This window comes from Durio zibethinus, chromosome 5 (assembly GCF_047325235.1).
Source record: "Durio zibethinus cultivar Kanyao isolate XHJ-2024 chromosome 5, ASM4732523v1, whole genome shotgun sequence".
NCBI classification, from domain to species: domain Eukaryota; kingdom Viridiplantae; phylum Streptophyta; class Magnoliopsida; order Malvales; family Malvaceae; genus Durio; species Durio zibethinus.
In genome coordinates, this window is record NC_143166.1 from 666,423 (window position 1) to 678,287 (window position 11,865).

Here is an 11,865-nt window from a genome sequence, read left to right on the forward strand (position 1 = left end):
TATAAAATATAAATAATATAATTAAAATATCAAATAAAAATAAAAATTTTAATTAACAAATTAATAAAATTTAAAATATATGATAAATAATATTGGAGGAAGAAAAAACATCCAAAGATATTGTAAAAAATATTATTAATTATGCCAACAAAATAATAAAATAGAAACTAAAAGTCTTATCACTTCAAATGAATTTTATTCAATTTGCATCATTTCTATATTCTTTTATCATTTTTGTGCACCTACAGTTTTATGTAATTTTAAGATAAATTTTATTTATCTAAGAGAAATAATAATTTTAAATGTTTAAATAATATACGCGATAACTTACTCTTCTATATATTTTTTTTAGGAGTTTCACTAATATCATAATTTTTAGCATTTATATGACGTTCCAAATCTTTGTCCCTTTCAATTGTTTTGAGGTTAACATCTAATATAGAATTATGTTCTTGTAAAAATTGAAATGAAATAGTTTTATATTTTAAATAATAGTATTAAATTATAAATAATTATTTAAGAAAATTATTGATAAAAAGTTTTAATGAAATGTATTAAACTACTTACCTTTTGTATTTTTTCAAGTAAATACCAACTCTCATTTGTATAAAATATCTCATGAATATTTGTAACAGTCAATCTTAAACTTTCATAAAAAAAAAATTATAATCATTGAGTTCTATTTCAAAAATATATGAATGGCCTGTCAATTCTTTCAATATTTTTTTCACTTTGGCATCTCCATCTTCATGTGAATGAGTTTTATATAAATTTAATTAAATAACATTAATATTCATACAAATTTAAAAAATTATTTTGAATATGATATAATCTCATTTTTTATTTGAAATAATTGTTTAATTGTATAGTATAGAATTCGATGATAGCAAGACTTTTTGCTATTTTCTGAGGATAGTAGAACTTTTTGTACTTCTACTGAATATGTTGTCAATTACAAAAATTAAAACAAAAAAAGAAATTTAACTTGACAAAACTTTAAAATTTTAGAAAGAATAATACTTTTACAAAAAAATAGCAAAGGAAATTTTATTTAATAACAAAAATTTGAAAAATAAAACATTTGCAGAGAAAGAAAGAGTTCCACGACTTTTTTTATCAAAAAAAATGAAATAAATCAAATTGGTATATAACTCTATTATATCAATTAATCATAGCATTATTTTTATTTTATATGAATGGAGAATATTGAATAAATAATTAGTTAAAAAACAAAATATACTACTTGATTGAATGAATAATTCATAAAAAAAATAAAATGTCTACAGACAATACTAACAAAAATATGAGAATATATGTGTTTTTATAATTTTGTATATTGTAATATATAAAAAAAAGGTCAAAATTAAACTAAGAGAGCTTACCTCAACAAAATAAAAAAAAAAATTCACCTTAAATGGCAGAGTGATAAAAAAGTAACGCTAAAGTCTATGAGATATAGAATGTTGTTTGGAAAATAAGTTGAATGGAAACACAGTAAATAATCAAGCTATATAATTTTATTTAATCCATAAATATATTTAAATAATAACTTATCTATTTAATTATGTTATATTTAAATTGATTTTTCATTTAAATCCTGATAAACTTTAACCATAAATATATTTAAATAATAAATTTATTTATAGATAATATCTAATTAGAGAATAATATTTAAATTTTAGTATTTTATACTTTTATCTTATAGTTTTTCTGATGTTTTATATCTTGACTCTATTCATAACAGATATCTTAAAAATTTTTTACTGCTAACATTTTTATTGTAAAGGTATGACAAAGTTTAGAATCTAAATGGATTCTTTATAGTCAATTTATCAAACATATTATAGATTTAGACCATAAAATATTCTTGCAATCGTATGACTAAAAACTATAAAAATTATATATCAATTCTATTTAGTTGAACATGAAAACTTAAGAGATGTTGTAAGTGTGAAAGTGTCATTGATACATCTGGCTTTATTTTATTTTTTTAATTTTGAAAATTATGCATTTGCCTTTTCACTAAGTTGAACTAGTTCACTAATTGTTTGACAAATAGTTCCCAATTTGTAACATAGAAAATAATCCCTAGTCTTCATTTCTGTCAAGGTTTATATGATTGTGTTAGGACATGTGTTTGTTTATTATATATATATATATATATATTTTACATTTTTTTATGAAATATATTTAAAAGTTGAAGATAATGTAATAAGTATTTATCAAAAAATGTTAAAGATATTAAATAATATTTTTAAAAGTTGTGATAAATTTAAATATTCATGTTAATTATAAATAAATTAGAAAAGATAAGTTACTTGAAAATTGATTTAAAATTAAGATAAAAGTGATGTTCATAATAAAAGAATTTCATTAGAATTTAAATTGATTTTGATTTAAATTTTAAAATTTTAGATAATTTAATAATTTTTAATATATATATTTTTATAAATAATTTAAAATTAATAAATATCTTATGTGTCATCATAATGAGAAGTTTTAAGAATTATTTTACATTTTAAAAAAAAAAAACTGTCCATATAAACGTTTATGTTAGCAATTACTCTCTGATAATTATGTATATTGTAATATAATATATATATATATATATGATACCCTATCAATTGAGCATACAGTTTTTGGCAATTCAATCTCTAAGAAATCTCAAATATAAAAAAAATTATTATAATTTTGAAAGTTTAGTAAATTAAAATAAAATTAAATAAAGATATATTTTCATGTTGAACTTAAAAATTTAAGTCCAAACCCAAGTTGAAGTATGCCAAATTTGCATAGCATAATCCAAAGAGAATTTTTAAGATAAAGATCCTCATGTCAAATTTATCATCACGTTCTAATGTAGCATAAGAAACATTTATGAAAACTTTAAAAATTTTCAAACAGGTAAATTGATAAATTTTTAATTTGTAATAATATATATCATTTTGGCCAACTATATAAATATAAATATAAATATATATAATTAGATCAATAATGAAATACTAGTATGTATAAAGAACTTCGGCTAACAAGAAATCAAAATTCCTTTCCGTTTCGACGAAATTATTTATAGCCAATGTATTTATATTAACTAGTTAAGGAAAAAAAATAATGCAAGCCTAAAAATTAATTAAATATTAAGTAGATAAGCAATACATAACAACTCAAGCTTGATTATATAATTTTTTTTGAAGTATTATTGGTTAAACATTTTGTTATTTCTTTAATAAATAAAGGGTCAAATTTTATTATACTCAATTGTGCCCACAGAGACAAAAGCAAATTGTTGATCGATGATCCCCTTACAAATTCCCCTGTCCTCTAATATCCTCTCTCATTAAAAAAAAATTACCATCATATATAAATTTTCAATCCATAATCATGATGATGGCCATCATTAGGACATTATTGATTTTTAAGGAATATATGTTACATATATCTTCTCCTCAACCCCCAACCAAATATGTTGTCATCTCATCTCTTTATGTCGATTTTGAACTGATAATTTTCCTATTTCCAGTACAATCATAGCTAGCCCTGCCCATTGGAAACTTTGTTCTTAGTATACATAGTGTTTCAATGGAGCTAGGTAGCTACACAATACATATACTATTATAATTTTGACAAGCTATCAAAATAAATCTAATTCTCATAAATCTCCATAGACTATAGTTTTTTTTTTTTTTTTTTTAAGTTTCTAATATACTCTTAAACCCCTACTCAACTAGATAGATATTACGCACTTAAATTTTTTTGAATCCACAATTTCTAATTGCCAACTCCAATGACTATAGTTAATTATATGTATTTAATCCTCTCCTTAGCTATGAAATTCAACAATTCATAAATGACCTATATATATATATTTATATATATATATATGGAGATTTGTTAGGTCTTAAACTATATATACAAGAAAAGATAAGCATCTTGCATCTTATATAAATCCAATTCTTTTTATCAAATAATTTTTTTGAGTCTATATTTGATTCATTGTAGATTTCATATATTAAACTTTGATGACATCATCTAATTTATTGATAGTATATAGAATTTATACACTAACTGTATATCAAATATAAACTCAATTTTTTTTTTTTTTTATAATTTCACCCCTTATAGCATTGTTCACTTAGGAGCAGCAGTTGTCAATTTATTTTTGGCCAAAATTTACCACATCCAAAATTCCAAACACATTCCATGAAATTAAAAGAAAAAAGAAAGAATTGAAGAAGAATACTTTCTTTAAATCAAGTGGAGTGACCCATAGGTGATACCCATAAATTAAAAGGACTAGTAATGATAGAAACACCACATGCATACCAAAATTAAGTGAGTGCCCATTACTAAAATCCTCACCAATTGGACCAATTTCCACTCCAAAGCTTAGCTACAAAATGGGTGAGTGCAACCATAACCATTATTTATAAATTAATCCACCATGTAGCGTGAAGTGAGAACAAAACACGATCTTCAACACAAAGCAATCAATCCATTTACACTATCCAACCTCATTTAACATATGGAGAAGTATTGTGCGTAACTAATCAATAATTATTATTAGTAATTCTTTTACTTTCATAATTAGCAGGAAAATATGATTATCAATTATGTTGTGTGTTAGCTGATATATTGTTCTTGCACTCATTGTTTCTTTGAAATCGCAAAAGGAAAAAATAAATCAAATCAAGTATCAAGTATATATAGTCATTGTTGATAATATAGAAAATCAATCTCCAAAACCCTAAAATTAATGTATACAACGTCATTTCTGCATGCCTTAGGATTATAAAATTGTCCTTTACGTACGATACATTTACAAGCTTAGTCTCACAAGAATACTCTACATATATAATGATCAATATGATCTAAAAGCATAAGGTTTCATAGAACTAAAGGATGACAAAAAAAATTAAAAAAAAAAAAAAAGAAGCAAAGAAACAAAGAAACAAACTCACCATCGTAAAATATAGTACTGTAGCTAACTGTTGATTTTTACTAATTATCAACCTGTTTTTCTTTTCCTTTCATTCACCTGAGAAATAATAATTAATATTCATCATCATCATCATCAATGATGCAATGGGTTTGGGCCAGTGGGTACAAGGCGCTTTTGGACACCATAACGCGGATCAATCTCGTTATCAGCTGGCTCGGACTGTTTTTTCATGTCTGGAGAGTGCTCATCCTGCTCTTGTTGATGATGCTTTTGAAATGGAGTGAAGACAAATTTGCTAGCAACAACTTTTCTAGTATTGATCAAAGGGTTATGAGAAAGCGAGGAAAAGGTTATGGAGTTGGTTTGTTTGCTGGTGGTCTTGAACTTGAAGTTCTGGAATTGATGAAGCAATAAAAAGAGAAGGGAGAGCCAAAGAATGGTGAAGAGAATGTGTGAAACTGTCCAGGCCATGGAGTAGCAGCAGGAGGGTTAGAAGGGGAAGCATGGAGCAGAAAGTGAGGAGAACCACAAGGAAGGGATTATAATTAGTGGAGATATTTTGAAGTTTGACATATCTTGAATATTGTATTCTAATGGACAAAATATAGGAAATGTGTCTGGATTTCGACTTTCATGTGAGATTTGAGGACACCATTTTTAATGCTAATTTATTGAACAAGAAGAGAAATAGAGGGAAGGGACGGTAGACCCTTTTCCCAATGAAAGTTCCTTGGAAATCAAGGCAAAAAAAGGGTCATTATTAAAAGATTGTCAAACATTGAATAATTATATAAAGTTTGATAATGGTTAGTATTAGTAATGTTTTCAATATCTTTGAGGCATAGTAATAATGAATGAATGAAAGACTATATATTTTTATTCTGTCTTTTATCTAGAATAAGAATTGATGATGATGGGGTGCAAGGGAAGATCCCATGCTGGTTAAGAGCGAATAGCAACTAATGAAAAGGGTGGGGAATGTCCAATCCACATTTTCTATGGACAAAGCAATGTATGAACGGGTGGCAGGTCGAAATATATATATGAACAGTTTTTTCCCAAAAGTGAAAAAAATTATTGCCATAGTGTTTAATTTGCTCATAATAGTTGTAATTGTTAATTAATTAATTAATTAAAGCAAACGTTCGGTTTGACACCAAAATAAAAAGGCCTTTACTTGGTTGTTTGGGGCTTAGATATAGTAAAGCAAAGAGATGTCCATGGAAATAAAAGGTTTAGAATGAAAATTGAATAATGATATGATATGATTTAATTTAATTTAATTTAATTTAATTTAATTTATAACTACAAGTCTAATTAAAAACTGTCATTGTTCTTCTGTCAAACACGGGTGGAAATCAGATCATCTTTGTCCTCTTTCTCCTTCTTCCTCCATACTTTTTTTGGACAAAAGCTTTCCTCTCCCTTGAGATCTTAAGTTTTTCTAGGATTTTTTTCAATTATTGGCAGTTATGAGTTTGATTGTTAGCTGATGGGTAAAAAGGGTATGAGGCAGAGTTGAAGTTCACTAGACCCTTAAGGGCGTGGTTAGCCCAAGGAGGTGCAGCACAATGAATATATTTTTACCGCACCACATCCATGATACCCAAACAGATCATCACGGTATGTTTGAGCCCAAAAAAAAAAAAAAAGGAGCTTCAACCACGTCACATCATAGCTTGGATTCAATCCAAACGACGCCTTACTATTTTATACTACTTTTTGTTTTTGATGAAGAAGTAATTTAAGGTCTTATTTTAAATATGGATCCATTTGCATTAATATAAATTTTATATTTTTTATCATTGAATCAAGATGATTAAATTTAAAAATATTATTTTATTCTAAATTAATGATGGAATTTTTGATTTAATGATAAAAAAATTATAAGTGACCCCTGTTTTATAATACTTAGTGTAATTGCAAAACTTAGAGTATAAAAATAAGAAAAAATGTAAGACTTATTTTTTTATTTAATGAAAAAAATAGTGTAAGACTTAGGTGATGCATATTGTATATAATATTTTTAGAGTTGGCTCTATACCTTGTCAGCTTTTCGACTTAATACTCCTATCCTATCAACAACAAACCATAATTTCTTTTCTTTTTTTTTTTACCCAAAAAATGCGAGGTAAAATTTTATCCCAAAAACATATGATTGGGCCCTCAACCAGCCCATAGTAGCCCAAAATGGAACCCAACAGATTACCACATCTATTATCCTTGTCGGTGATAAGCCCACGCAACAGGGCTTCGACTATATATGATATAAAATGTTTTTCTTCCGCGCCTTTCTGTTACTTGCTGTTATAATTGTTTTAATCAAACCACAAACAAAAAAACCCAATCCTAATTTCCAGAATCCTAATCAGAAGAAAGACAAGAACAAGAACGAGAATAAAACATGGTAGGCAAATTATTACACCTGATTTTCGATTACATTTAAGATTAAATTTAATATTTTTTGGCTTATCCTTTTCTCCCTTTTTTTTTTTTTTTTTTGCCTAATTAGGGTTTCCTGCAATTGCAATGGTTCGTTATAGATCTTAGGATCCTTTCATAGTGGTTTAGTTTTACCATGTTTGATTAATTTAAATTTATTTTTCTTGATTATGTTGCTTTTATGATATTAATATGGCTTTAGTTTCATATGGCTCGATAGATTTAATTCAATTTCTTAAAAACGGTTTACATCAATGTTTCAAGGGGAATATATTTTAAGAATATTAAGTACTCTTACTCTGTTTCTCATGTGAAGTTGTAGTGTTAACTAGTTCTTTTGTGGGGTGAATTAATGCTGTTAAGTTTTTCTGCTGTTCAACATTTGTCTGAAGATTGGTTTTTTCTTTCTCCCTCCTCCATTGCCAATTAATGTAAAAATGCTTGACCCGCTTTGTTTGTGCTTCTGCAGTCTTCACTTGCCGCTGCTAGAGCAGATAACTTTTACTATCCTCCAGAATGGGACCCAAGTCAGGTATCAGGGTCTAGAATTATTTGCTTCATGAATTTATTTTTGGTTCTAAGGAAATCTTTTGCTAAGATAAGTTATGATTTATGACATAATGTTTTAAATTTCGGCATTGCTCTTCTTTCTAGGGCTCTTTGAACAAGTTTCATGGTCAACATGCTTTGAGAGAGAGGGCAAGGAAAATAGATCAAGGCATCTTGATCATAAGGTAATAAATCACGCCTCCTTTTGGAATTTCAATACTATTTTTTTGCCTTAAATACGTTGTTTCAGTATCTTCAATATATTTATTTTTTGTCATCGTTAATCTTGAAATAATCATCTGAAAAAGTACATGCTGAGCTTTTTTGGGGATATTTCACTAATAATTTTCTCACTGAATTCTGATAAGAGTGGTTTGCAACTAGGCTCTAACTTGCCATTTTCTTTTGCCAAAGATTTTGTTAATTATTCGGTTTATATTAGAAATCAATATCTCTCTATCCTTTTTCTTTTGTTATTCCAAAAAAATAAACTAAAAAGCTCTATACTTAAGAAGGCAATATCTATCACTGTATTTTCGTTTTAAATGGCCCTTGCTAATGTTATTGTTTGGGAAGTTGGTTTGTAAATCGTTATTGTAGTGTCTGATTTTCATTGTTGCCATGCTTCCAGGTTCGAAATGCCTTTCAATGTTTGGTGTGGTGGATGCAATTCTATGATAGCGAAAGGTGTACGGTTCAACTCTGAAAAAAAGCAAGTGGGAAATTACTATTCTACGAAGGTATCTTCTCTTACTGATTGCATAAGCTACTCTCTGTAATTCATTTTAATTTGAACTGGTGGAAGAGTTTCTGTGTGTGTTGGTTTTTGTTAATTGCGCAGATCTGGTATTCCTAACAATTACTAGTAAATTTTTTTAGATATGGAGCTTTACCATGAAGTCTGCTTGCTGTAAACATGAGATCATCATTCAGACAGACCCGAAAAATTGTGAGTATGTGATCATTAGTGGGGCTCAGCGGAAAACTGAAGTGTTTGATGTTGGGGACGCAGAGACATTAGAACTTCCTGGTGATGAAGGTATGTAGTGAGTTACATGGATTTATAGATTCTTATATGATGACTTCCCACAGAGCCACCTTTTCTTTGCTTGAAAACAAAGTTTTGTGGCACAATTTGCACCAATGGCAGGGACCTAACGGTTTGACAAAGTGTGAATCCTTGTATATCTTGCAATCAAAAGCGCAGGTTGACTGATGATGAGGGTCAAACCCGTAGGCCTCTGCATGACACTTAATGAGCCTTGTCATCTTTTTCCAAACATTTTTTTCCTTTTCTGTTTTTCTGTCTCCATTGGAATTATACTTACAGTAATGTGCCTTAGAAAGGTCCATCTAATGGATTATAATACTAGCAATTTGGTCATAACATTGTAGTGCCGTTACCGGGGCTTACTCATTTTATTCATGATTACGATTTTAAAGTTCTGATCATTTTATGCAGAAAGAGGCAAGCTGGCAGATCCATTTTATCGTCTTGAGCATGAGGAAGAGGATTTGCAGAAGAAGAAAGAAGCTGAACCAGTACTAGTTCGCCTTCAACGAGTGTCTGATGCCAGGCATTCAGATGACTATGCGCTCAACAAATCTCTCCGTGGCAAACTTAGAGTATGTTACTGATCTCAGACTAATTAGTTGTTTGCATATTCTAATAGACTTGCTTCCACATTTTACTCGCTCTTTTTATGTTCTCAGAGTCAAAAGAAGAGGGTCTTTGAAGAAGAATCTGCTTCCAGGAAGATGGGCCTTAGCGTTCGACTCCTTCCAAGAAGCAAAGAAGATGCCGCTGCAGCTGCTGGAGTCAAATTTTCTTCCAAGTTTGACAGAAATAGGAAAGATAAACGAGCATTGATTAAAGCTGCTTCAATCTTCGCTGGATCATCTGGGTCCTCCACGTCTGATAAGAAAAGGTTGGAGCTGGAGTCTAAGAGAAGAAAAATCTGTGCAGCTGCAGCTTCTAACTTGCTGACAGGGGGATTCAAGCCATCGTCATGGTCCGAAAATGCTGCGAAGAAGAGTGCATCAATGAATACACGAAAGTTTTAGCTTGAATTTTCAGACTGTTATTTGGATTCACATAAGCTTATTTGTAAGGCAGCAGGGATAGATAGACTCTAGTCCCTGGGTTTTCTTGTACGAGATTGTGGTGGAGCGTGTATATAAAATAAAATAAAATAAATACATGTACTGCAAATTAACTCTATTCCCGCCTCCGGCTTGAAGCGATCTATCTGTTCTGTGGTCATAACAAATGGGGTGATGTATAATGGATGAATGGATATTTTTGCTTCACATACCATTCCATTTTTACAAAATGTTTTTAATCTCATTAATAAATCTTTGTGAAGATTTATTTGAAAATTTTGTATAATCTGTTTCTGATTTTGTTTCAATTTAATAGAAATATTATCTATTTTTTCTTCAATATTATTCATTTTTACAAAAAGTTTTATCTCATTAATAAATCTTTGGGAAGATTTATGCAAAGATGTATGTGAAAATTTTATATAATCTGTTTCTGATTTTTGTTCCAATTTAGTAGAAATATTATTTATTTTTTCTTCAATATTATCTATTTTTATAAAAAAGTTTTTAAAAAAAGAAAAAGAAAGATCAATAAAACAATTTATAGTTCTACTTATAACAATATTATGAGATTCATAAGCTGGATCTATATACAAACTATTATTATAAATTTTTTCTTTATAGATATAATTATCGTCTTTATTTGGTTCTATATTTTAGGTGCCTAAAACCAATGTCAAATTCTTTGAATGATTTCAAAAAAATCAATTAACAAAGGCAACTCCATGCCACAAATACCAGTAACGAAACCAAAAAATTAGGCGATATGAGCTTTAAAACATGAAATAGAAATAAAGAGATAAAAGTATAATTTTTTTAATTTCTTTGATATTATTTTCTTGTAAAAAGTATAATGTCAAATAAATATTTACAAGATCATATTATTGGAATACTTGTGAACCATTTGGTTTAACTGGTCAGGGTTTTCAATGGCTTCAGTTAGTTGTTCAGTAGGAGAGCCAGAAACAAGTTTTTTAACTTCCCAAATTTGATATGGTTGATAGAATTTTTCTCCAATGAAAGATCCTATCAAACTATAAATTTTAATATATATATATATAGAAGAAAAATCGATTATTTTTTCGTATTGATGAAATTAAGATTTTATGAAGGCTAGAAAATTGGTGATATGTTGAAATGAAAAATTTTGAACGATCATTTCTCCAACAAAACCCATTTCAATGCTTGTTACATCGAATGTATCATGATCAAGTTTAAATTTTATTTTAGGAAGTTTTTCTCTCAAAACAGAGTTTTAAGATAGAGAGAAAAATAGTATTCTGAAAATTTTTCATGCAACAATTTTTCTGTTTGCAAAATAATACTTTTGTTAATTTGCTAAAAGATTTCCTTTGGGAGCAGTATAACAACCTTTTCGAATAATAAAACTCTTTTTAGTTTTATTATCAATGAACTATGTCATAACATATAGATTCGAAAGTCTACAGCTAGACTTAACAAATAGAGTCACCACTAATCTTTTTTATCTATGTATGATTAGCTACCTAAAAAATCTATCTTTTTAAGGAGCTCCTAAACTTGACGAAAGGTCTCTAAAAAGATAGGTTTGAGTTTACAAATCAGAATAAGGTTTGGGAGTTCGGCTACATATGAGAAAGATTATAGTACCCTTACATGCCCATTCGAAGGATGGTACCATTTTATTTTAAATTTATCTTATGGTCTTGATTATAATGATTTCAAATTTTTATGTTAAATATTGGAAATAACTCATAAGATTCTTCCAACAATCTGATAGAACTCTTAAAAATATTTTCTCATTTTAAAAGTATTCAAGAATCTCATTTGTTTTCTTGAAGAGGCTTTGTCGT

At 28.2% G+C, this 11,865-nt stretch overlaps 1 protein-coding gene and 1 pseudogene across 1 annotated transcript; one reads left to right on the forward strand and one right to left on the reverse strand.

Annotated features, from left to right (window-relative positions):
• Window positions 1-4,603: 4,603 nt before the first annotated feature.
• Window positions 4,604-5,800, reverse strand: LOC111283178 (CLAVATA3/ESR (CLE)-related protein 12 pseudogene; annotated as a pseudogene).
• A 1,417-nt stretch (window positions 5,801-7,217) lies between these two features.
• On the forward strand, window positions 7,218-10,151 carry LOC111283024 (uncharacterized). Its single transcript, XM_022871374.2, has 7 exons — window positions 7,218-7,346; window positions 7,851-7,913; window positions 8,036-8,115; window positions 8,562-8,670; window positions 8,810-8,969; window positions 9,393-9,556; window positions 9,644-10,151. The coding sequence occupies exons 1-7, from the start codon at window positions 7,344-7,346 to the stop codon at window positions 9,992-9,994; spliced, it is 930 nt and encodes a 309-aa protein (XP_022727109.2). The 5' UTR covers window positions 7,218-7,343; the 3' UTR covers window positions 9,995-10,151.
• The last annotated feature ends 1,714 nt before the right edge of the window (window positions 10,152-11,865 follow it).

What these genes read in the sequence shown, in the direction of transcription:
- LOC111283024 (XM_022871374.2), top strand. An exon ending in CAAGGCATCTTGATCATAAG is followed by an intron (nt 8,116 to 8,561) that starts GTAATAAATCAC and finishes CCATGCTTCCAG; the next exon opens with GTTCGAAATGCCTTTCAATG. An exon ending in AGAACTTCCTGGTGATGAAG is followed by an intron (nt 8,970 to 9,392) that starts GTATGTAGTGAG and finishes CATTTTATGCAG; the next exon opens with AAAGAGGCAAGCTGGCAGAT.